General features: G+C 40.7%; 1 protein-coding gene across 1 annotated transcript in view; it reads right to left on the bottom strand.

Annotated features, from left to right (window-relative positions):
* The window catches only part of reln (reelin), a 363171-nt gene that overhangs the window by 112863 nt on the left and 224538 nt on the right, over window positions 1-25770 (bottom strand). The window contains exons 22-27 of the mRNA XM_048553828.2: window positions 21226-21418; window positions 16699-16811; window positions 13260-13397; window positions 12640-12826; window positions 11838-12043; window positions 10860-11031 (exon numbers count right to left, since the gene is read on the bottom strand). Of these exons, the coding sequence (XP_048409785.2) occupies window positions 10860-11031; window positions 11838-12043; window positions 12640-12826; window positions 13260-13397; window positions 16699-16811; window positions 21226-21418 (1009 nt within the window). The remainder of the gene's footprint in view (window positions 1-10859; window positions 11032-11837; window positions 12044-12639; window positions 12827-13259; window positions 13398-16698; window positions 16812-21225; window positions 21419-25770) is intronic.

Here is a 25770-nt window from a genome sequence, read left to right as displayed (position 1 = left end):
GTGAGAAGACAGCTTTGTCTTGGATGAACCCTTGCATTCCATTTGTTGTAGGTAGAGCCACAATGCTGTTAGGGAGGGAGTTCCAGGATGCTGACTCAGTGGAAGTGCAAGAATAATAATATAGTTCGTAGTCAGAGTGGTAGACAGATTTGTGGAGTCAGGAGGTTGATTACTCACTGCAGAACTGCTCACCTCTGACCTGCTCCCGCAACTCTCATTTCCCATTGGCTCCAGTGCCAGGGCTCCTTGATGTCACACTCGTTCAAATGTTGCCTTGATGTTAAGAGCAGTCACTGTCACCTCACTTCTGGATTCAGCTCTTTTGTCCATGTTAGAATCAAGGCTGTAAAGAGTGGCCCTAGCAGAATTCAAACTAGGGGTCACTAAGCAGGTTATTGCTAAATAGGTGCTGCTTGATAGCACTGTTGATGACATTTTACAGATGATCGACAGTAGGCTGATCGGTCACTTGGTTCTGAAGGATTTTTATTGCCCTTTGTGGATCGGACATGCCTGGACAATTTTCCATGTGGCTGTGTAAATGGTGGTGTTGTAGCCGTACTGGAACAGCTTAGCTAGGATTGTGGCTAGTTCTGGAGCACAAGTTTTCAGTACTATTGCTAGAATGTTGTCACACCCATAGCCTTTGCTGTATCCAGTGCCTTCAGCTGTGACTTGACATCAAGTAGAGTGAACAGAATTGGTTGAAGACTGGAAATTGTGATGTGGGGACCTCAAGTAAAGGCCATGATGGATCATCCTGAGCTACTTCTGGTTGAAGATGGATGCATCAGATTTACCTTGATATTGATGTGCTGGGCTCTCCATATCACAGAGGATGGAACAATTTGAGGAGTATCCTCCTCCTGTTAGTTGTTTAATTGTCCACCATCATTCACAACTGGACATGGTAGGACACTGAAAATGAGTTCTGATCAACTGGTTGTGGGATCAATTGGGTATTTATTGCATTCTTCCACTGTTTAGCATCTTTTGCTTCAGCAGGCTGACACCTCATTCATGACAATGCCTCTTACTGACCCTGCCACGCCCTCCTCCACCCTTCCATGACCTCCTGTACGGATAGTAACAGTGGGATGGGTGACATGCTGAGCCGTGGTCATAGATTGCGGTTGAATATAATTTCACTGCTGTTGATTTCAGTAGCTACTTTGAGGGCAAGAGAAAGAAGAACATAGGTTCAAAACAGCAGAATCTATTCTGTCTGTCTCTCTCTCTCTCTATCCCTGTTCCTAAACATCTCAGAAAATAGCAAGTGTGAAAAAGCAACTTGGAAAGATGACCATTCACCAAGAATTCAAAGATATCTACAAAATGTGGTGCAATTAAACAACCTCAGGTTCCAAATCTAATGTTTTGTGGGCTGTAAAGACTGTAAAGCTGCACAGTTTCTATTCTCATGTACCACTCTCACCTTTTTGAAAACAAATTTTTTAAACAATTTATGCACGTGTTTAGTGATGCAATTAATTTCTTTTTCTTGGGGTTCATAGGTAACAAAATTCTTCTTTCTTTCTCGTATAATTTGCTCTTTCATTTTGCCAAAGTCGTGTTTTCATTGAAGTGACACAGCTGAATGCTAAAAAGAAATCAAAATATTTGTTGTGGCTAACCGGAGGGGATTAGAAGGAAGGAACTGATTCCTCTCTTTGCAACTGGTAGTAACAATTCCTACACATCAGGGCCGATATCATTGGATCAGGCTGATATTTTTATCGCAGATCATATGTCTAGTGCCAAAAGTACATTTAACGGCAGCAAACCATGTCCTTCACTTAGCCTACTCTGAATGGCTTCTCTTTAACCAGTGATTGGGAAGCATTACGTTGCTGCTTCACTGATCGAATAAACTAATAAGGATCTGCTAAACTCAGGAAACCATGCCATTAGCTAGTAATACCACGTAACCAGGAGAATATTGGGTTTCCATGATATTATAGATCGGACTCCTGATTTTCTGTTGGCATTTTAGGCTGCAGTGGGCAAGCTGGAAGATCAGCCAGTGAGCTGTTACAATGGTTTCCAGCAAAAACACTCATGCCTGGTATTTTCCCACCGAACATGATAACGAACGTTAAATGCATCGAACAAACGTTGGCTCGTGTATTCAAAATAGTTGGCAAAGATAGTTTAATGAAAAGCATACTTTAAAATCTCCATTGCAATTCTGTATTCAAGTATACAATAAGTGTCCTTGATATAATAATTGGCATGAGAAGATGTAAATTTGAAACCCATGCACTAAAGCAGCTGGCAACATTGTCCTGCAGCCATCTGGTTTAGGTATAACTACTGTGTTTTTTGGGAAGGATTTTCAGGACTTTTACCCTGCAATAGTGAAGGAACAGTGAAGTATTTCCAAGTCAGGATGGAGAGGAACTTGCAAGAGGTGGCACTCCCAATTATCTGCTGCCTTTGTCCTTCTGGATGGGAGAGCTCAGAGGTTTGGAATGTGTTGCTAAAGGAGAGACTTATTACACTGCATGTCAAATATGACATACACTGTTGCCATCAGGTGTGAATGTTTAAGGCAGTGGATGGGGTTTTGATCAATTAGGCTGCTTTGTGATGGATGTTCTCAAACTTGTTGAATATTTTTGAAGTTGAAATATTTCTGGCAGTTTGAAAGTATTCCAACACACTTCTCATTTACACACTGTGAGTGATAGGCCAGCTTTCGGGAGAGGAAGGAATTTACTTGTTGCAAGGCTCCTAGCCTCTGACCTGTTGATAAAACGACAGTGCATATGTGGCAGCTCCAGGTTAGTTTCTTGTTAATATTACCCCCCCGAGATATTGATAGCGACAGCATTGTTTTCTCTAACACTCAGGTGATAGACTCAGCAGACTCCCAATTACAACTCAGCTCACCAGAAAGTAAAATGAAATTGGTCAGGTCAGCAGTGACCAATAGCAACTGGCCAATTTTAAACCAATCGTCATCTAGAAATTTTCCATTTCGAAATTTGCTGCAGTTGAGAATGATGTCAGCCACCTTTAACTACTCCTTCTGTACAAAAACTCTAATGACTGGTTTTGAACACATGTTCAAAATCAAATCTTCTTGGGTGCAGAGAAGCCCCTTTAAATCTTTCATTCCACCCTGCAGCGTGACAGACAGAATCTCATGAGGCATTAGACTGTGAATTGGTGGAGGATACTGACAGCAGACTGACCAGCTCTTGGGAAATAAGTTCAGGGCAACTTTACACTGCCAGCTGAAGGTCAAGGGGGACAGGGGAGGAGGGCCAGGTGTTGGCAAAGCTGTGAAGCACCAGTGAAACTCAATTTGACCTGCTTCATTCATCACACCGGTTTTTCAAAAATCATCAGGCTGGGGAGCCAATTGACACTATTTTTGTTGAAGAAGTGGGCAGGAGTGTTTCTACTTTTGTTTATGATTTCCAGCATCTGCAGTTCTTTGATTATTTTTTCACAAAGCAGACTATTTGATCATTCTCAAATTGTTGTTTTTTTAACGTTCATTGTGCTTTCTATTGAAATTCCTAAGGTTGTAAAAGGCACTAAATAAATATAAATCTTTTCTTTTAACAAAATGAATCAAGGAAGTAACGGGTAATGGATTTGGAGACAAATCTATGCCATTTCTAATGAATAACTGCTTATTACCAATCCCCTAAATTGTTCATTTGGGGGCTACAATTAAAGGTTCACCTTTGTCCTCTTCTCATCTGGAACAATGTCCAAATCTAAACTTCCCTACAGCTTTAATGATCTTTGTTCTGGGGTTTTCATCTTAGGTGAAACTGTACAAAACAAACACTTGAGAAGCAAGTTGAAATGACTATTTTAAGCAGACAATAGAACTAGCCTGACCTCTGTTATTTAATTATATCCTTTTTCAGCATAAGGCTCAGTCACATGTTTGGACCTTCTGTAGTCAACATTCAGCATTTTTACTTTCAAGGAAAATATAATGACCATTTCTGCAGAAAGACCAGAAATTCCACACAGTATCTATCTCACTGTTGAACTGTCTATCTTTGGATATCCTGGTTGTTTAACAATGAAACACAACGCCTCTGTGTATTTAAACTCTTAACAACTGTGAAAATTTGTAAAGGCCCATTACACAGTAATACTGATGTAGACAGAAGTGATAACTTTTGACTTTAGATGCTGAAAGCCATCTGAAGAATTACCAGTGATAATGGGAACTGCAGATGCTGGAGAATTCCAAGATAATAAAATGTGAGGCTGGATGAACACAGCAGGCCAAGCAGCATCTCAGGAGCACAAAAGCTGACGTTTCGGGCCTAGACCCTTCATCAGAGAGGGGGATGGGGAGAGGGAACTGGAATAAATAGGGAGAGAGGGGGAGGCGGACCGAAGATGGAGAGAAAAGAAGATAGGTGGAGAGAGTATAGGTGGGGAGGTAGGGAGGGGATAGGTCAGTCCAGGGAAGACGGACAGGTCAAGGAGGTGGGATGAGGTTAGTAGGTAGGAGATGGGGGTGCGGCTTGGGGTGGGAGGAAGGGATGGGTGAGGGGAAGAACCGGTTAGGGAGGCAGAGACAGGTTGGACTGGTTTTGGGATGCAGTGGGTGGGGGGGAGAGCTGGGCTGGTTGTGTGGTGGTGCAGTGGGGGGAGGGGACGAACTGGGCTGGTTTAGGGATGCAGTAGGGGAAGGGGAGATTTTGAAACTGGTGAAGTCCACATTGATACCATTAGGCTGCAGGGTTCCCAGGCGGAATATGAGTTGCTGTTCCTGCAACCTTCGGGTGGCATCATTGTGGCAGTGCAGGAGGCCCGTGTTGGACATGTCATCTAGAGAATGGGAGGGGGAGTGGAAATGGTTTGCGACTGGGAGTTGCAGTTGTTTGTTGCGAACTGACCGGAGGTGTTCTGCAAAGCGGTCTCCAAGCCTCCGCTTGGTTTCCCCAATGTAGAGGAAGCCACACCGGGTACAGTGGATGCAGTATACCACATTGGCAGATGTGCAGGTGAACCTCTGCTTAATGTGGAATGTCATCTTGGGGCCTGGGATAGGGGTGAGGGAGGAGGTGTGGGGGCAAGTGTAGCATTTCCTGCAGTTGCAGGGGAAGGTGCCGGGTGTGGTGGGGTTGGAGGGCAGTGTGGAGCGAACAAGGGAGTCGCGGAAAGAGTGGTCTCTCTGGAAAGCAGACAGGGGTGGGGATGGAAAAAATGTCTTGGGTGGTGGGGTCGGATTGTAAATGGCGAAAGTGTCGGAGGATGATGCGTTGTATCCGGAGGTTGGTAGGGTGGTGTGTGAGAACGAGGGGGATCCTCTTTTGGCGGTTGTGGCGGGGGCGAGGTGTGACGGATGTGTTGCGGGAAACACGGGAGACGCGGTCAAGGGCATTCTCAATCACTGTGGGGGGAAAGTTGCGGTGTTTGAAGAACTTGGACATCTGGGATGTGCGGGAGTGGAATGTCTTATCGTGGGAGCAGATGCGGCGGAGGCGGAGGAATTGGGAATAGGGGATGGAATTTTTGCAGGAGGGTGGGTGGGAGGAGGTGTATTCTAGGTAGCTGTGGGAGTCGGTGGGCTTGAAATGGACATCAGTTACAAGCTGGTTGCCCGAGATGGAGACTGAGAGGTCCAGGAAGGTGAGGGATGTGCTGGAGATGGCCCAGGTGAACTGAAGGTTGGGGTGGAAGGTGTTGGTGAAGTAGATGAACTGTTTGAGCTCCTCTGGGGAGGAAGAGGCGGCGCCGAAAAAGTCATCAATGGATCCTGAAGAATTACCAGTAACAGGATTCTCAAGGAGTAATGAAGTGATGTGGTGCTTCACTCAATTGATTGAGACACATTCCCTGATGATTTCTGGGAAGCACCAGATCAGGGAATCAGCCCTGGATACTCTACCATTTCCATCTGTCACAGGTAGGTTTTTCTTACAAAACAGGATGTGTGAGAGTGCAATTCCTCTATGGACATTAGTTTGCTGAGAATCATGTTCTGTAAGCACCATCATGGAATGAAATTGAGTTCAGCTTGTACCTTCAATTAATATTATCAGGCAACCATCCCTAGAAGATTTTATCTGGTTATACAAACCATTTCTAAAGCTATAAACTTTCTTAATAAAACTGTGCACTTCCTACCCCGGATTCATTAAAGAAATGTGCTATGTATTGTTAAATTTTTAAAGCACCCTTGATTAGCAGGAATTTGGATTACAGATCGTCGGGATTATTGTGGTTTCCTGGATAAAACCTGTGAAGTACAGTTTTGAAGTCAAAGCATTGATTCACTATGAAACAAACAGCAGCATCAAAAGAGCTGTTTGTGACTGTTCCTCTTGTATCAAATACTGGAGATTAGTAATACATATGAGTAGAGAGAAATAGCGAGAACACACTTTGATAAATTTCTCTGGATTTAAGTAGTTTCTCAGGAGTGAAGTGAACTATTACAACCTGTTAAAGGATTTTGTATGATGTGTTTTTTAAAACAAGTTATTTGTTGCCATAGCTGTGACAATTAGTTTAAATCACTGCGAAGCTCAAACACGGAAACTATATTAAAAAATGGAAGTCATTCATAAAATCGTAAATGCTGGAAACTGATTAACTTTTCAAATCTCAAAAGATTATGGAATCTTTCAACTACTGCTCTGGCAGAATAAATGCAACATAATTTGACATTCTTATCTTTTACCCCAGCTTTACATAGCTATAGCCTTGACTAATTATAATCAGAATTTGTTATTAGTGATAAAACATTGCTCCATTCTGGTGACTGGATTTTATGAAAAGATATATGTCTATGAAGTTCAAATCTACTTTCTGAACCTTATTACCATAAGCAATTTCAGTCATAGGATTATGTTCAGTGCTTCAAGGATATCGGTCTATATTTTAGGTGGAACACTGCTGTTCATTTAAGTGTACTTAAAGTAACAGGATTTACTCGCGTCCAAACATGACTGACAGTGAATTAGCAACTCCAATATTAATGCTCTGGAAGCAAGTTGCAAGGTTTCACTTGAGTTAACTGACATGCCATACAGTACTGCTTGGATTTATTTCATCCTACGCCCCAGAGTTTCAACTTTGAAATAAACATACCAGCTCAGCAATTTCAATGAAGTTAGAGATCTTCAAAACAAACATTTAACAAATGCTTCTCAGTGAGACAGAGCTTAAGCATTGTTGAAAAAAGGGACATGCTTTCAACGCTTTTCATTGTGCACTCATTAGGACAAATTCAATAATTCTGAATTCAAAAGGGATGAATAATTTAACAAACTATAGCACTATTATTAAGCTAAAGCATGGACGATATAGTTCCATGCTAATACCTCAATGAATCACAGTTGCCAACCAATCAGCATCCTTTGTCATGCAGCCTAAGTTATTAGTCCCTTTGAAATTTGACATTTTGACAATTTGTGTGTGTTTTTGTGTGCAAGATGTAAGTTATTTACGTAAAATTGCTATTACTAAAAGCTGTTGAAACTCTTAAAGTGGGTTATGGGGGATGGGTGTGGGTGGGATGCTGCAAGGGGCGGTTGTTGGGCCTGTTTCCACACTGCAGGGAATCTAAATTGTCTCAATTGATTAATCTAGTTACCTACCTCAACCTAAAATATTGAACTTCCCATTACACTTGCTCTGAAGTAGAAAGCAAGGTGAGTTGTTTTTATACAAGATAACAAGGTGTAGAGCTGGAATAACACAGCAGGCCAAGCAGCATCAGAGGAGCAGGAAAGCTTGGCATTTCGGGTCAAGATTCTTTTTCAGAAATGGGGAAGGGGAAGGGGAAGGGGGTTCTGAAATGAATAGGAAGACGGGGGAGGCGGAGAGAAGATGGATAAAGGAGAAGATAGGGTAAGAGGAGACAGACAAGTCAAAGAGGTGGGGAGTTAGGGAGGGGATAGGTAATTCCAGGGAGGACGGACAGGTCAAGGAGGTGGATGAGGTTAATGGGTAGGAGATGGGCTTGAGGTGGGAGGAATGGTTAGGGAGGCAGGGACTAGCTGGGCTGGGTTTGGGATGTGGTTGGGGGAGGGGAGATTTTGAAGCTTGTGAAGTCCACATTGGTACCATTGGGCTGCAGGGTTCCCAAGCGAAATATGAGATGCTGTTCCTGCACTTTTGGGTGGCGTCATTCTGGCAATGCAGAAGGCCCAGGATTGATTTGTTGTCCAAAGAGTGGGGGGTTGGGGGGTGGTGGTGGAGTTGAAATGGTTTGCGACTGGGACGTATCGTTGTTTGTTGTGAACTGAACATAGGTGTTCCGCAAAGCGGTCCCCAAGACTTCGCCTGGTTTCCCTGATGTAGAGGAGGCCACAACGGGAACAGTGGATACAGTATATCACATTGACAGATGTGCAGGTGAACATCTGTTTGATGTGAAAAGTCTTCTCGGGGCCTGGGATGGGAGTGAGGGGGGAGGTGAGGGGCAGGTGTAGCACTTCCTGCGGTTGTAGGGAAAAGTGCCGAATGAGGTGGGGCTGGAGGGGAGCGTGGAGTGGACAAGGGAATCACAGAGAGAGTGGTCCCTCTGGAAAGCAGAGAAGGGTGGGGAGGGAAAAATATGTCTTTGGTGGTGGGGTCAGATTGCAGATGGCGGAAATGTCAGAGGATAATGTATTGGATTCGGAGGTTGGTGGGGTGGTACGTGAGGATGAGGGGGATTCTGGTTTTGTTGTTATTGTGGGGAGGGGGTGTGAGGGATGAGTCGCAGGAAATGCGAGACACACAGTCGAGGGAGTTTTTGACACTGTGGAGGGGAAGTTGCGGTCCTTGTCCGGGAGTGGAATGCCTCAACATGGGAGCAGATGTGGCAGAGACGAAGGAATTGGGAACAGAGGATGGGCTTTTTGCAGGAAGTTGGGTGGGAGGAGGTGTAATCTAGGTAGCTGTGGGAGTCGGTAGACTTGAAATGGATATCGGTTTCCAGGTGGATGCCAGAAATGGAGACAGAGAGGTCCGGGAAGAAGAGAGAGGTATCAGAGATGGTCCAGGTGAACTTGAGATTGGGGTGGAAGGTGTTAGTGAAGTGGATGAACTCGTAAGAGCACGAGGCGACACCGATACAGTCATCAATATAACGGAGGAAGAGGTGGGGGATAGGGCCAGTGTAGCTTTGGAAGAAGGATTGTTCCATGTATCCTACAATGAGGCAGGCATAGCTTGGGGCCATGCGGGTACCCATGGTCGCCCCCTTTGTCTGTAGGAAGTGGGAGGAATAGAAAGAGAAGTTGTTAAGGGTGAGGACGAGTTTGGCTAAGCAGTTGAGGGTATCAGTGGGACAGGAAGCGGTGGAGGGCCTTTAGGTCATCTGTATGGGGAATGCAGGTGTATAGGGACTGGACATCCATGGTAAAGATGAGACGTTGGGGACCGGGGAATTGGAAGTTTTGGAGGAGGTGGAGGGTGTGGCTGGTGTCACGGACGTACGTAGAGAGTTCCTGGGCCAAGGGGGAGAAAATGGAGTCGAGATCAGTGGAGATAGGTTCGGTGGGGCAGAATCAGGTGGAAACCATGGGTTGACCAGGGCAGTCAGGTTTGTGGATTTTGGGAAGGAGATAGATGCAGGTGGTGCAGGGTATGGGGATGATGAGGCTGGAGGCTGTGGGTGGGAGGTCACCTGAAGTGATGAGGTGGTGGATGGTTTGGAAGTTGATGGTTTGGTGTTTGGGCGTGTGGTCATGATCAAGGGGGTGGTAGGAGGAGGTGTCAGAGAGCTGGCGTCTGGCCTCGGTGATGTAGAGGCCAGTGCGCCATACTACAACTGCGCCTCCCTTGTCCTATTTCACTTAAAAACTCCATCTCTATTACTTTAATTGAGAATCTGTTTTAAATTGGACAGGTGCAAACTCAGATTTTCCTGATCTGGCCAGATTTTGTGTTCAGCTCATATTCTGGGATGTGGAAATCAACATTAACATTACAGTGGTAAAGAGACTTAAAGATTCAAGAATGACTATTAACACCACAATACTGTGAAATGAAACAAATTTTGCATTAAAATGAAATCACTAAAATTCCTGAAAATGCAGAGTGTGAGTTGCACAGTTTACATTGCTATTTGTTGTGCTAATTATGTCAAAACTCATTTGTGTTATGTTTAATCTAGTTGTGTCTAGCAGAGTAAATGACCGAAATACTGTAAGGATTGATTTTCCAGGCTGAGATTGTTGGTTTGCTCGCCAAGCTGGATGGTTATTTTACAGATGTTATGTCACTGCACTGGGTAAGATCATCAGTGCAGCCTCTGATGGAGCGATGTTGGTCTACTCCTAGAGGCCTGGTTTTCAACCTGAAATGCAGTCAACAAACATGTAGAATTAGACCCCATGTCCAAACCTATGCAAAAAAGAGCCAGAAATGACACAGCCCAACTTAACAGACCAGATTGTATAAATTCCAAGCGGAGTAGAACAACATTGTTTCATCGGAGCTCGCACTGATGATGTTACCTAGCATGGTGATGAAATATCGGTTCGTTAACCAGCCAGCTTGATGAGCAAATCAACAACCTCATCCATAACCCGAGCTACAAATCTTCGCTAGAACCTTAAATTTTCCAACCTGTTACATGAACAAATATTTCATTATACTTCATGAGGTGTCTCTGTATTGTTGTGAAAATGACTCGAGGGGGATATCTGATCTAGCTCAGTGAAGTCATCACAAGAGAAGCCAAAATTTAATTATCCACAAAATACTGGAGCAAGAAAAGGAAAACAGCATTCTATTTTTCACTTTTAAGCACAATGGAATTTATTTTACACTCTTGGTGGCAGGAGATTACAGAATATTTGTCGTAATATGTTTTGTTTGTTGGTTAACTAGAAATCCTCTGATAATAATCCTATTATAAAGATGATCACAATTGTTACCTGCTGTATAGTTGGTTGAATGACAGGAATAATCTGTTTCTGTCGTTCTGACAAAATAATAATGTCATCAATAGCCCACTGGTCATATCCCTCACCAGAGTGAATGGGCTGCCACCAACGGAACTGTGTGCAGTCAGTCTTAGCAGAAGCCGGAAGTTCAAAATAAACAAATCTGTTGAATGAAATATAAAACAAAATTATTTCTATATATTTAATTGCTGAGCAATAACTTTCTTTTCCCATTGCTCTGTTCTGACAAGAAAAATTCTAATATCCAGCCTTCTGATGAACCAGGCATAGTTCAGCTTTATTTTTTCCCTCCTTCATGGGTGTAGATGCAGGCCCTTTACTGTATGCTTTACTGTGGAAATGCCGAATCTAGTAATTCCCAGTTCAAGGCAGTATTGGCCCAAACTTTAAATGTTGAGGCAATGTAACACAGTTGTATCCACTGCCAGAAATATAATGACCTGTGGGCAGCAGTGCTAATACCACATAGCTGAAGGCTCATGCGGCATGGTGGTAATGACCCTACCTCTGAGCAAGGAGGCCTGGCATCAAGCTCCATTTACTCAAGAGGTGTATAACAACATTTCTGAACAGGTCAAGCAGAAACTATTTAGACCACATGCCGCAAAAGTAACTTTGGCTGGACTTTAACATGAAGTGATGTTGGTGATGTTTCTAATGACAGATCTGAGGAAAGTATTTTTGGCAAGCACCTTGGTGCTGCATGATGCAATGGTATCTGGTCACATAATTTCTGAGATCCTTGGTTCAACATTTTATCCTTTAAGAGTATCTAGAAGTGTGTATCAAATCGGTAAACAGTTGAGGTGTTGGTTGAGGAGTAGATCTTCCATGATCAAACTAAATGACAGAATATGTTCAAGAGATTGATGTTTTCAGCGTGTGCTTCATTGATTAGATATAATAAATAAGGTGTAAGAATAAACCTGCTTCCTTCCCAAGTCATACCTGGGTTGACTGTAGTCAGAAAAATACATTTCTGAAAGCAGGTGCCAGGTTATACCACCGTTGTTGCTGTACTGCAATAAAACACTTTCCTCTCTGCTGTCTGGTGTGTTACAGGAGCCTGTGTTCCCTCCAATTCGAATGTAGAACTGGATAAAGTCCACCCATTGTGTGTCCAAGTCCCAGCTGACCAGCTGTCTCTTCCCATTCTAGATTAACAAGTAAAGGTGACACACTTTTAATGTTACAGAATCTGATTCTTTTGTCTTTGTTTAACATTGTTAGAGCTCTCATCTCAATGTACAGAGGAATTGCTGGGGAAATTACTTACAAAAAAATAGAGGGTGAAAAAATGTCCAAGGTATTTGTTTGATGCAGAACAGGAGAAAGCAACCCTGTAGTCTTGGGCTGAAGCCCAGAGGAAGGTTTCCTTTCTTCCATCTCCAAGATACAGAGTGTAGTTCTGCTCATCCCCTGCACCTCAGTCAACTGGTTATCCTTGAGAACCTTGAGAGTGGGTGCAGGGTCTGAGTTTAGATTTTAGACACCCACATTTTACAGGAGGGGCTACTAGAGATGCATATTCTGTGTGATCTTCCTTTGCCTTATCTTGGCTCATCAGTCTAACACTCTCATGCCTGACTGAGGTCATTGAAGTCAAGATGTAAGTTATTCGGGAATCTACTGCTTGTTTGATTTCATTTAAACATTTCAAAATGGTGTAGAAATCCTCATGTCATGCTAAAACCACTTTTATTTTTGAACAGATACTTGTTCCAGTTGTATTGGATGAGGGTTGAATTACCTCTGAGAAGTAGAGTGATGAACCTGACGAAATGACTCCACATCCTTGTTCCGGTTTGACGATTTGCCCACCAATAACTACCTGCCAATCATTCTTTATCACGGCCTCATTCTCAAAGTCACACGTCACAGTTGAAGGTAACGTAGACTCAGGCTTACAGGCAGATCCATGATAGCCTGGATCACATCTTTTAGAAAAGAAAACAACAATGTCAGGGACTAAATTGTGACAATGCACTTTTGCACTGTTCATTTCAGAGGAATTTTAACTTCATTCGCTCAAAGTTTTCTGGGATCTCAACAACGTAAATATAGTCTGTTAGCTACACAAGCAAACAAGTGTGCAGCTAAACCTAACGAAATATGGAATAAGATAAAGGTGTTTGGGTATAATTTGTTCTGTCATAGCTGTATTTAGGCTTCAATAACTCAGAAGATTCTTCATAATTTCTGAGATCCTTGGCTTAACATTTTATCATTTGAGTGTATCTAGGAGTATGTATCAAATGGGTAAACGGAGTTGAGGAGTAGATCATCCATAATCAAACTAAATGACAGAACAGGTTCAAGGGACTGAATGATGTACAATGTTTTTTATATGTATACACAATATCCACTTACTTGCAGAGACCGTTATGACACCAGCCATGACCATTACACATTTCAGGGCATTGTTGACCAATATAAATATCATCCAATGCCCATTCATCCTGAACCATATAGTAACTCTGGCTCCAGCGAAAACGTGTAGCACTTGACCTGAATAAGTTTAAAAAAAAGAAAGTATTGGTTTTAATATTTATTGTATTTATTTATTTTCAGAATAAATGGTGAATGTGAGAAACCTTTAAAATGTGGAGACCAGTAGATCTGAGGAACTTGACAGTAACATTCATTATTGTTAGAAAGTATAAGGGAGATTTATTGAAATGGGAGGTAATGACATAACTGGTTACATCACGAGACGAGGCGTCCAGAACCTCAGGCCAATCCTCTGAGGACATGAGTTCAAATCCCTATTGAAGGAATTTAAATTAAATGAATACACTGGGAATTCAAAGTAATTCAATGAAAACAACAAAACCATTACTAATTGCATATCAGGGAAGGAATTCCTTCTGTCTGGCATACAAGAGACTCCAGGTCCACAGAAATGTGGTTGATTGGCCAGGCAATTTCAGAGAGCATTTAACAATCAGTTGTACAAAGCCTAAAAATAGGTGTGACAATGGATGGACCACTCAACATCAACCTAGGCACCACCTCTCCCAAGCTGATAAGTCCGTACTGTTTCATGTTAATTACTTAATGGAAGAAGCAAGGGCACAGAATTTACTCTGAGGGCATTTATCACTCAGTACCACCACTCCTGACTGAATTGGTAAAGTTCTAGAGGACAGTGTTGCTAGACTTGGCCTGCAGCAGGTGGAACAGGAAACAATGAGAGGAAAAAACTTACTTGACCTCAACCACACCAATCTACTTGTTGCTGACATATCGGTCTATCAGTGTCAGTGGAAGTGACCACTACACCATCCTTGTGAAGATGAAAAATTCCTGTTTTTGGACCAAGGCTAACTTCCTTCATGTTGTGTGCCACTACCATGGTGTTTGTGGAATGCGATAGATTTCAAACAGATCTATCAAGTTAAAATTGGATATCCATGAGGCACTGTGGGCAATCAGCAGCAGCAGAATTATATTCAAGCACACTTTGTAATGTATGATAAAGCATTTTCTTTCCCTTTGCCATTTCTATCAAGCCAAGGAACAATTTTCACTGATGCTCAATTTGAGTTCAATCAGAACACTCAGCTCCTGACCCCTCATAACAGACTTGGGCAAAACTGCTAAACTTCAGAGATGAAGTGCGAGTGGCAGCTTGTGACATCAGGGCAATACCTGACCAAACGTGACATCAAAGAGCCATAGCAAAACTGGAGTCAAGGGATACAGGATGAAAACTCTTCAATGGCTGGAATCATACCCGATACAAAAGATGGTGGTTGTGGTTGTTGGAGGTCAGTCACCTCAATGCCAGGGCATCTCTGCAGGAGTTTCTCAGGTTAATGTCTTACATCCTTTCATCTTCAGCTACCTCATCAATGACCTTCCCTCCATCATAAGTTCAGAACTGGCGAAGTTCATTGATGATTGCTCAATACTTAGGACTGTTTGCAACTCCTCAGATACTAAAGCTATCCAAGTGCATATGCAACAAGACCTGGACAAGTTAGTTCATCTCATTGATTTTGAACAATGTTGCCATTGCCTCACTGTCACAGGACCAAAATCTGGAACTCCCTTCCATACAGCACTGCAGGCGTACCTACACACCACGGACTGCAGTGCTTTAAGAATCACCACATTTTAAGGGCAATTAGAGTCAGGCTACACTGCTTGCAATGGCTACACTCCATGAATGAAGATAAAAACACAGCTCATTTGGTAAAAGTAACTAAGCTATGCAAGCCACAGGTGCCAAATTCATTTTGGCCTATCTTAAATTGGATAGCAGTGAGGGTGCCAGAACAGCTAGGGAGAGGAAAATCAGCCGTAGTTCCTGGATTTGATTCATAGTTTTGAAAATGCACATTTGAGGACCGTGTGTTTGGTTGTAATAACAACCGCGCAATGCTCACTGTTCAGGTTTTTCTCAAAGGAGGATTGCCAGGGTGGTATAACAAAGAGCAGCCACGGCTCCTGCAATTGTTTCTCAAAATGAGTCATCGCCACCCATAAGAAAGGTAGAAATAAACATATAGGACCAAATTTTCATTTGCTAAAGATATATTTCATGCAACGAATATTGGTGTTGCTTCGAGGCTTTGCTCTGCATTGCTGTTTAAATAGTGAAATCAACAGAATGGAGTTCCTCATATGGATCCTATTTGGAATCTGTGTGCACACATTTCAGCATACTTCACTATAATAAGCTTCCAAGTCAAATAAATTTCTCTGATCATAGTCAAGCCCAAAGCTATGATAAACGATGTTAAACCTCAACAAAATAAATCCCAAAGTTAGGAACATTGGCTGAAAATAGAAAATGATCATTTCCAGTATCATTGAGTCCAATGTGTCCTCCAGTTTGTCAAGTATTGCATTTGAGACCTGCAGATTTATACCACACTTGTTGAAAATGCCACTCCAATTACATTATTTAGAAGTAAATCTATTTTTTGGAAAACTGTCTCTTGTCTCCCCTCATAATGTGCGCTGCTTCCAAGATGATATTTCTTTTCGGGAGCTCTTGTCACTTTTAACATTTTTATTTGGTCTAACAGAATATCTGGATTATTGATATTAAGGCAGGTAGGATATGTCACACTCATGGGATAATCTCTGACTGGTTTTCAAGGTCAACCACTTAGAAAGTTCAGGATTATAAATGAATGTAAGAACAAGCTCTTCCCTGTCAAGAGCCGGATAATGTAATAACATTTCAATATTTATATTCAAAACGTAAATGTGCTAATTAATCGTGTTTGTAAAAAGAACTGTCCCTGACAGCTGCCTGCATCTCATCAGCAGGTCTGATATGCAAATATCTACAAATAAAAACAAATTCATTTTCATAAAGCAATAGCCAATGCAATTTGTCAAAGCTGCATTTGATTCATTATCAGATTGGAAGACAAATGGCAGGTTTAGTGCAGCAGTTTTCATTAAATGTCCTGCAACTGCTTGATGATATTGGTGCCGAGATTAAAAAATCCCTTCTGACATACATGGACATATTCAAACACCAGTCTTCTTCGTGGTTGGAATGTTTTCACTGAGATACTGAAGAATTATGCCTTTTCAATCAGTGTTAAACAGAAACTTGTTAATTTTTTACGGCTATTAAAGAGATTAAGAATTCATTTGAGTCAATAACAGCTGTTAACATAATTAAAATTGTAGTCACAGGCTGGGGAGGAGCCAATTATAGTCCAGTTACCTGGAGTCTTTCATTTCACATTTTGCAGATTTAGTGAAGAGACAGTTGGTGGGGAGACAATGATTCATTTTGCATTTGGCCCATTCCCAAGATTAATGCTTGCAATGATTTTCTTACCATGTTTTTTGTTGTAGGGACACAGCTACTCTTTTCCACTGCAGGAACTCCGAGGAATGATAAACACTGGCAGAGGTGAATTCCTGGCAACTGGGCATGCTGGGAAAACACTCCTGCAGGAAAATATGTCAACCCAGAAAATATCAAGATGAGCAAATTTTTAAAATTCCACATCCACCTGTTAAAAGGCTGCAAATATACAATTTTGGAATCACTGCATTAATGTTGATTCCAAGTTTGCAAAGTCAAACTGAACATGTAGAGTGAGGAAAGGTGCAGGGGAGAGATTTGGATTCTTGAGCCTTTGGGACCAATTCTGGGAACGATGATATTTGTATAAGCTGGACAGGTGGCACCACAGTGGGTCTGGAACCAGCATCCTCTCAGGGACATATGTTAATACAGTGGGGGAGACTGGAAAGTAGAAAGCAGGGGGACAGAACCCGAGTGAAGAGGCAAGGTTGACAGAAATTTTGATGGAAATGAAAATTTGACAAGTAGAAAACAAAGGAAACTAGCACCATATTAGAAACAAATATGTACAAAATGTCAAAGTCACAAATTTAAAGATTTGTAATAAGGTCTGCAAATTAACAGCACAAATACCTCTAAACAGTTAGAACATAATCATGATTTTGGAGACATGGCTGCAGGGTGACCAAGACTGAGACCTGAACATGTAAGGGTCTTCAATCTTTAGGAAGGAAAGGCAAAATGGAGAAAAAAAAAGGTGTAGCTAGCGAAAAATAAAATCAGTGCAGAAAGGATGTTAGCACCAGAAATCTACATATGGAATCACTCTAGTTAACATAGAACATTACAGCACAGTACAGGCCCTTCAGCCCTCGATGTTGTGCCGACCTGTCAGACTGAACTCAAGCCCATCTAACCTACACTATTCCATGTACGTCCATATGCTTGTCCAATGATGACTTAAATGTACCTAAAGTTGGCGAATCTACTACCGTTGCAGGCAAAGCGTTCCATTCCCTTACTATTCTCTGAGTAAAGAAACTACCTCTGACATCTGTCCTATATCTTTCACCCCTCACTTTAAAGCTATGCCCCCTCGTGCTCGCTCTCACCATCCTAGGAAAAAGGCTCTCCCTATCCACCCTATTCTAACCCTCTGATTATTTTACATGTTTCAATTAAGTCACCTCTCAACCTTCTTCTCTCTAATGAAAACAGCCTCAAGTCCCTCAGCCTTTCCTCGTAAGACCTTCCCTCCATACCAGGCAACATCCTAGTGAATCTCCTCTGCACCCTTTCCAAAGCTTCCACATCTTTCTTATAATGCGGTGACCAGAACTGTACACAATACTCCAAGTGCGGCTGCACCAGAGTTTTGTACAGCTTCACCATAACCTCTTGGTTCCGGAACTCGATCCCTCTATAATTGTAGTTGTAGATAAGAAGCAACAAGATGCAGCAAATGTTAGTGGCAGTTGTCTACTGACCTCCAAACAGTAGTGGTTAGATAGGGGATGGCAAAAGATAGAAATGAGAAATGCATGCCACAAAGGTGCCATAGTAATCAATAATCTACATACAGACTGGACAACCATAATAGTACTGTGAAATCCAAAACCGTTTACAAGATGGTTTGCTCCAACTGTACTTTCAGGAAGCAATTAAGGCACAAGCCAGCCTAGATTTAGTTTTATGCAATGGTAAGGAGTTAATTAATAATCTTGTTGTGAGAGACCCTTTTGGAAAAAAGGGACGTGATAGAATTCTTCACTGGGATAAAAAGTGAAGTAGTCCAATCCAAAACCAGGGTCACAAATTTAAACAATGGAAACTCTGAGGATCTGAGGGGTGAGTTGGCTGTGATAGACTGGGTGATTTTATTAAATGGCATGACAGTGGATAGGCTATGGTTAATACTTAAGGAACATTATTAGTAAGTTTGCGGAAGACAAAGATTTGAAGCAGATAGTGAAGAAGGTGATGTGAGATTACAAAAAGATCTTGATCAACTGCGCCAGTGGATTGAAGAGTGGCAGATGGAGTTTCATTTGGATAAAGAGGAGGTATTTCAGTTTGGTAAAACAAACATAGCCAAGTTTTATACAATTAAAAGAAGGGCCTTGGGCAGGTTTGTAGAACAGAGAGGCCTAGGGGTTTGGATATATAATTCTTTGAAGCTTGCATCACATCATGGATAGGATGGTTAAGGCGGCATTTAGCATGCTAGCCTTCATTGTTCGGACCTTTGAATATAGGAGTTGGGACATTACCTCGAGGTTGTACAGTACGTTGGTAAGGCCTCTTCTAGAATACTCTGTCCAGTTCTGGTCTCCCTGCTGTAGGAAGGATATAATTAAACTGGAAGGGGTTGAAAAGAGATTTACCAGGATGTTGCTGGGAGTGGAGGGTTTGGGTTATAAAGACAGAGTTGATAGGCTGGGACCCTTTTGACTGGAGCGTAGGAGTTTGAGAGGTGATCTTATAGAGGTTTATAAAATAATGAGAGGTATAGATAGGGTGAATGGCAGGAGTCATTTCTCTAGGATGGGGGATTTCAAGACTAGGGGGCATATTTTTAAGGTGAGAGGAAAAAGATTTATAAAAGTCACGAGGGGCGATTTTTTTTATGCAGAGAGTGGTTCACATGAACTTCCAAACAAAGTGGTGGATGCATGTGCAGTACAACGGTTAAAAGACATCATTTAGACAAGTATACGAATAAGAAATTTTTGGAGGGATATGAGCCAAGCGCAGGTAGGTGGGGCTAGTTTAGTTTGGGATTATGATCGACATGGATTGATTGGACCAAAGGGTCTGTTTCCATAAAATATGAATCTATGATGCTATAACAAATGCATGTGTTGTAACAGCTATATTTTTGTTCTTGGAAAAGAGCACTGTAAGAAAAGTGGCCTAACTAAGGCTAACAAAAAAAAAGCACTGTGACATCTAAAGAGAAGTCATATAAAGTTGCTAGAAAAAGTAGAAAACTTGCAGACTGGGAGCAGTTCAGAATACAGCAAAGGAGGACAAAGAGTGGAAGAATAGAGTGAAAATACATTTGCGAGGAACATAAAAGTACAACGTAAGAATTTCTACAAATAAGTAAAAAGAAAAGTAGTGTTGATGAACATAAACTCCTTACAATCTGAATTGGGAGAGTTGATAATGGAGAACAAGGGAAAGGCAGAGCAACAAAACAACTACTTTATTTCTGTCTTTTCAGAAGACAACATAGGTAATTTGTGGAATTGGAGGAGATTAGCAAAAAAAAGTGCTCTCAAAATTAATGGTACTGAAAGCTGATAAATCATCGGGGCATAATAATCTTTACCAGAATGATCCCTGGGCAGGCAAGTTAATCTTATGAGGAGAACTTGGGTTAACTGGAGCAGTATTCACAGAAGTTTAGAAGAATGAGAGGTGATCTTATTGAAATATGAAATTTAGACAAGGCTATACAGACTGCATGCAGCGACGATGCTTCCCCTGTGTGGTGGTGTGCGGACAGCAAGAGATCAAAGTTCACAGTTACTCAGTAGGTCATTTTAGACTGAGATGAAGGGAACTCTCTTCACTCAGAAGGTGGTGAACCTGTAGAATTCTCTATCACAAAAGGCAATGGACGGCAAGTCACTAAATACATTTAAGAACAAAGTAGTTAGATTTCTAGATGCTCAAGCCTACGGGTCTGGGGAGAGAGTCTAGGGGTATAGTGCTGAGATACAGGATTAGCTACAATCATGCTGAATGGTGGAGAGAGCCCAATGGGTCAAAAGATCTTTTCCAGCTCCTATTTTCTCTATTTCTAAGTTTTGACACCACAGAACAAGTTCTGAGATTGATAGGATCGGTGTATGGAAATCATAAGCTGCTTTCTGGCATTACTAAATGTTATCTATGGAAAGGTGTGGCACAAAGTACAGGATAGAAAAGCCACTGAAATACAAACTAGCGCCTTAAGATTCATGACATTGCACATGGTCATCTTTTATTGGCAATCAATAAAAAAAGTGCTAAGCTAGCTCCACATATTCCTATCCAATTTATATAAAATGTGTTCAATGACACATTTCAGACAAAGTGTGTGCTCACTTAATTTTCTCAAAGCTTAACATTGAACCTATTAGGTCATTCTGATAAAGATTATGATAAGAACTAAAGTGAACAGTAAGAGGAATGATGTCAATTCAACGTTGGGTAAATTCAGCAATCATAATAGTGAACTACATTTGATGGGAATATTTCTGCAGCAAGAGTCGAAACTGCTGCCTCAATTCTTTTCAAAGAAAAATACACTGAATTTATCATTTAACGACAACTTTTCTTTGAAGAATTTTTTTTTACTTTTAATGTGGTGAAATGCTTAAATCAAATGAATTAGTGATACTAGAAAGTTAGTAGGTGGGAGCATGATGTTTAATTATACCATAACTATGCAGAAAAAAACTTGTTGGACTGGCTGGTCTCTGTATCATTGTTTTATGTTCCTATAAGCAGCATGTTTCTGTCTATATGACTAAGTGAATTCTGAAACTTATTTTAAATATTTACCTCCTGCACAAGGTGCCAAGTCAAGCCATGGTTGGTGGAGTACTCCAGTCTGATTTGGTTGTCCACATGTAACGTAAACAGCTTCCTGCAGCCCATCACAAGGCTAAATTGCAACATATATGAGGCCCCAATTTGCATGGACTGGGTTTCAACATAGCGCATGCTTGAACTGGTTTTAGAATCTCCAGTGAAACTGTAGCAAGGAGAAATAAAGAAATATTAAATGGATATAATTGCTGGAATGAAAGTATAGACAGAATTCTGTAGAAAGGTAATTTAAGTAGTTGGATTGTGTAGTTGATTGGTCATTGATCTTTCAGCCTATAGATAAAATCTAAATTAGAATGATTGATAAATATCTTCTTTCTCAGTTGGTTGGAAGGCATTTTCATGAAAGTAATGTTGATATGTTCAAATCCACTTCCTGAAGCATATAACAATAAATGTATAAAGCAGTATTATTTTGGGACTAATTGCAATTTTATTGAGACAGGTTACTAGCTGCATGTGAAAGGAAATAAAAAAAACCATTCAGATGCAATGGAACATGTTGTCCAACAAGTGCAATAGAGGTACATTATTGGACGAAACTTTACACTCTATATGACCATATAATATTTAAAGCAATTGTGGTGTAATGGTATTGTCAGTGGGCTAACAATGATCGCTTTGGGGACATGAATTCAAATTCCATCATGTTAGCTGGTGGAATTTAAATTCTATTAATAAATGTGGAATTCTAAAGCTACTCTTAGTAATGGAGACATCATGACAACTACCATTGATTGTTGTAAAAAAAATCTAGTACACTAATGTCCTTTGGGGTGCCATCTCCATTGGTCACCTCTTCTTTGTTACAGCCTTGCAAGTCACTCTGTTGAAGGGCACATAATGTTGGACAATAAGTCTTCAATGTATTCCATTCCCAGCATCACTGTTTCATATTAACAACCCAAAATGTTCACTTGCAAAATAATAGCTCTATGAAAGTAACTGAGAACGAACTATCCTCAATGCTTCAGCTTTTCTATAGCTCTGCACTAATGAGCCGGCATTACTTACATATAATTTGAGGTCTGGGTCATTTATGATGTTATCTGTCGAAGGAAAGTTAATTAATCTAGTCTTTCCGTTTCAAGCCAAAGTTCACACTGTAGCCTAAACAAAACAGTTATGTCCAATAATCAATTCGTGGCTAATGACTGAGGGAATATCTTTCGACTAGAAAAATAATTGTAAATTTCTTGCTTCCGTTCTGGGGAAAAAGACATTTTCAAACAAAAACAGTGTGACATGAGGGGTTTTCTTTTCTTTCAATGTATTTGATACTTTAACTTTGAATTGTGACATTTGTCACATAACTTTGTGTCTTTTTGTTCCTCCCTTCCTGAGTTGTCATGTGATCAACGCATTTGACACAAAAATTATTACTGATTACAAACAAGATAGGTATACTTAAGAGATAAATTGAAGTTTGAGGATTAATGACATGCAACTCTTAATAATTCAGGTCTTTGAGTCAACAATTTCTTGGGGATCACAGTCTATGGGCGTATATTATACCTCAGTGAGGAGCGGACAATCCGCATCGTGGACACAAAATTATTCTCGGATTTTACTTGTGACAGGTACTACACTTAAGTACAGCTTTTGCCACACTAGAATTTTTATTACAAAACGTAAATAGTTTAGAACATGTCCTGTTTCCTTGCAGGAAGGACATTAACATTTCCAGACGCTCATTGCATAAATGCTTTATCTATTCTTTGTTGATGAGATTTGTATAAATGACTATTTTTGGATGTAACAGAGATATGTGTTATGAAGGGGAGGTCGAACCTCTCTGATAATTAAAATTGAAACACAAGCCCCCAGTCTGTTATGGGAATAGACGTCCCCTTCTAATAATTAAACCCAAAACACCCAGAGAGAAGCTCGCCTCACCTCATCTAATCTGTAATGGAGAATGGGAGGTTAAATGAAAGAAAATCCCTGATATTCACTTTATAAGTAACAAGTAAAAATGTATTTATTTAACCCTAACGGTGAACAAATTAACAGAGTTACTAACAAACTTAACAATTCCCCCTTAACTGCTAACTATTCCCGATCTGAACTAAATTCTACTGGTATGCTGTTCCAATATACACAGGTCCTACTTATATAAACTCAAGTAATAAGAAAATAAGTTAAAACTTAATTTCTCAAAGTCTACATGCCTTTTTTATGCTGTTCTCAGGACATAAATGCCTTTCTTCCACTAATCCAGCTGTCATGGATGTTTAGTCTGTGAAGTCTTCTTTGAGGACATTTAGCTAGAAGTGCCATGGTACCTTTTATGGATAGATGGTGCTTTCTTTGACAGCTTAGTGATTTCTTGTGAGAGCTATACGCTTATTTCTCAGACAGCAGTTTGCTCTCACACTTATTTTCAAAACCCTCTTCTTGTATAGCTTGGGCGTCATATCGAATTTCTTACAATTGCTTTGTTTTTAGATCGTCAAAACCAACAAGTTTAAATTCAATTGGCTGATTCCAGCTAATTGCCAAAACATAAAAACAAGCCTGAGGTTTCCAACTACATAGCCAACTGATATGTGTTTCAATTACAGAACTGGCTGTAACCTTTAAGCTGCTGAGGCACATTTTCTGTATAAATCTCTAAGCTTAGAAAAGCTCTTTATCCCTTAAAGGAGCCACACACTCTTCTCCCTTATCATTTCTTTTGCAAACAAATTCTAGCTTCTTGCCTTCCAATTCACAATTACACTACACAACTTTCTCACATATGTAATCATTCCTTGATGGGCAGATTAGCTATGCTGGCCAGATATTGGTTTAGAATAACTCCAACATCATGGGTTTAATTCCTGTTTCATTTGAAGTAGATTTAGACCTTGCTCCTCATCCAATCTCCGGCAGCAGAAAATGGGAAACTACCATTGATAGAAGAAAACTGCAAAGAAAAATGGCTCAAGAGGGATCATCAGTAAACAATGAGCCAAGGACCTACCTTCAGGTAGAATACGCAGAGAAGGGGAATCATTCTGTGTACTGACATCACTCTTTGAAACAGAAGCAATGGGACACGCATGGTCACAGCCAGAGACAGTTGAGCTTTTCATATTCAAGATTATTGTTTATTTTAAACTTTGTGTGCCCAGTCACGAACAAGACTGTTTTCCTAACCTTTAATTGTAAAGTTCACTTTTGCGAGAGCTTTGTGAATGTTTGCCATTTATCTTCTTTGACACAACATGGAACATCGAAGTGTAGACTAAGCTAACTCAGGTTATCATTGAGTTCAGCAAGATAAATCCTTTAGATTTTACTTCGTTTTATAGGTCGTAGCATATATTTGTGATGTTCTGAGTCATCACTACTGGCTCTGGTCTGAGTGCGCTCTGTGTTACAACCAGAATTGCCATATCTTAACCCATTTGGAGCACACTATCACAAATAACTTTGTGTTACTATCAGCAGCCACATATACAATAGTCTTGAACAACATCAGACTTAGCTGAGCCTCTGATTATCAATGCTATTTGTGTTAGTCAGTGCCACCATCGAAGAACTATGGTCCACAGCTTAAAAAAAATCAAAACCAACAATGCATGTTTTATAAGGAATGAAAAATATTACTATTTTAAAGAAATCAAATCAAATCAATTGTGGGTTTTTCTAATTGATGAAATCTTTAAAACCACTCAAATCAATTACCACCTTTTCCTCATTGCCTTTTATGGATTGTTTAATTTGCCTTTTGCAGAACAAGATTATATCATTCATGTAGGTAATTTTTTTTCTTGACTGCAGCCTCCATCAATAGCACCCAACATGCATGCCTCAGGAAAGTTCCAAACCTCAGTTTTCACCAAATTGCCTATAAACTTCTTTCTGCAAGGATAGCATCAGAACATCTTAATCTTTATTTTAATTATTATTATCCTAATTTTTTTTCCAGAGGTCACATTTTTATTTCCAAATTCAGTTCCATCTAATGTTAAAGATTACAACCAACCAGGAAGCAGGGTCAGACCAGCATCCTCCAGGGAAATGTTAAAGTAGAAAGGCTACTGACTGTGTTGAACCATTTTTCTGTGCTGGAGATGCTTCTCTATCCAGGAGAGGGGATCTACACAAAAAAAAAATCCCTGGACCTAAAGACAGATGTACCCACTGCTGCTTCTCTCACTTGAAAGGGAACTTATACCCCTATAATGGCAAAGGTGGTTTCTGAAGGAAATGCAGTGACAAGTTTCTAATAACCCTTTGCTAACAATTTAGGGGAATGCAGTGAGAGAAAATCAAGCATCGCAATTTGCTTAAGAACTTTTGATAAACTAATCTGTTCATCGATTTTCTCTGGTCAATATCCTCCGGAGGTGAATTTCAACTCAGGAGATAGCTTGTGTCACATTGTATTATTGAGCACACATCCACCAATTTCAAACCAATCTGCTTAAACCTATGTTAAATAATTTCTTAAATTAGTCATAAGTCTAGTTCACTGAAAAGAAATAAACCATTTTAAAACAATTATTT

This window comes from Stegostoma tigrinum, chromosome 25 (assembly GCF_030684315.1).
Source record: "Stegostoma tigrinum isolate sSteTig4 chromosome 25, sSteTig4.hap1, whole genome shotgun sequence".
NCBI classification, from domain to species: domain Eukaryota; kingdom Metazoa; phylum Chordata; class Chondrichthyes; order Orectolobiformes; family Stegostomatidae; genus Stegostoma; species Stegostoma tigrinum.
Note: the sequence above shows the minus strand (reverse complement) of the source record. Positions and strands in the feature narration are given on the sequence as shown.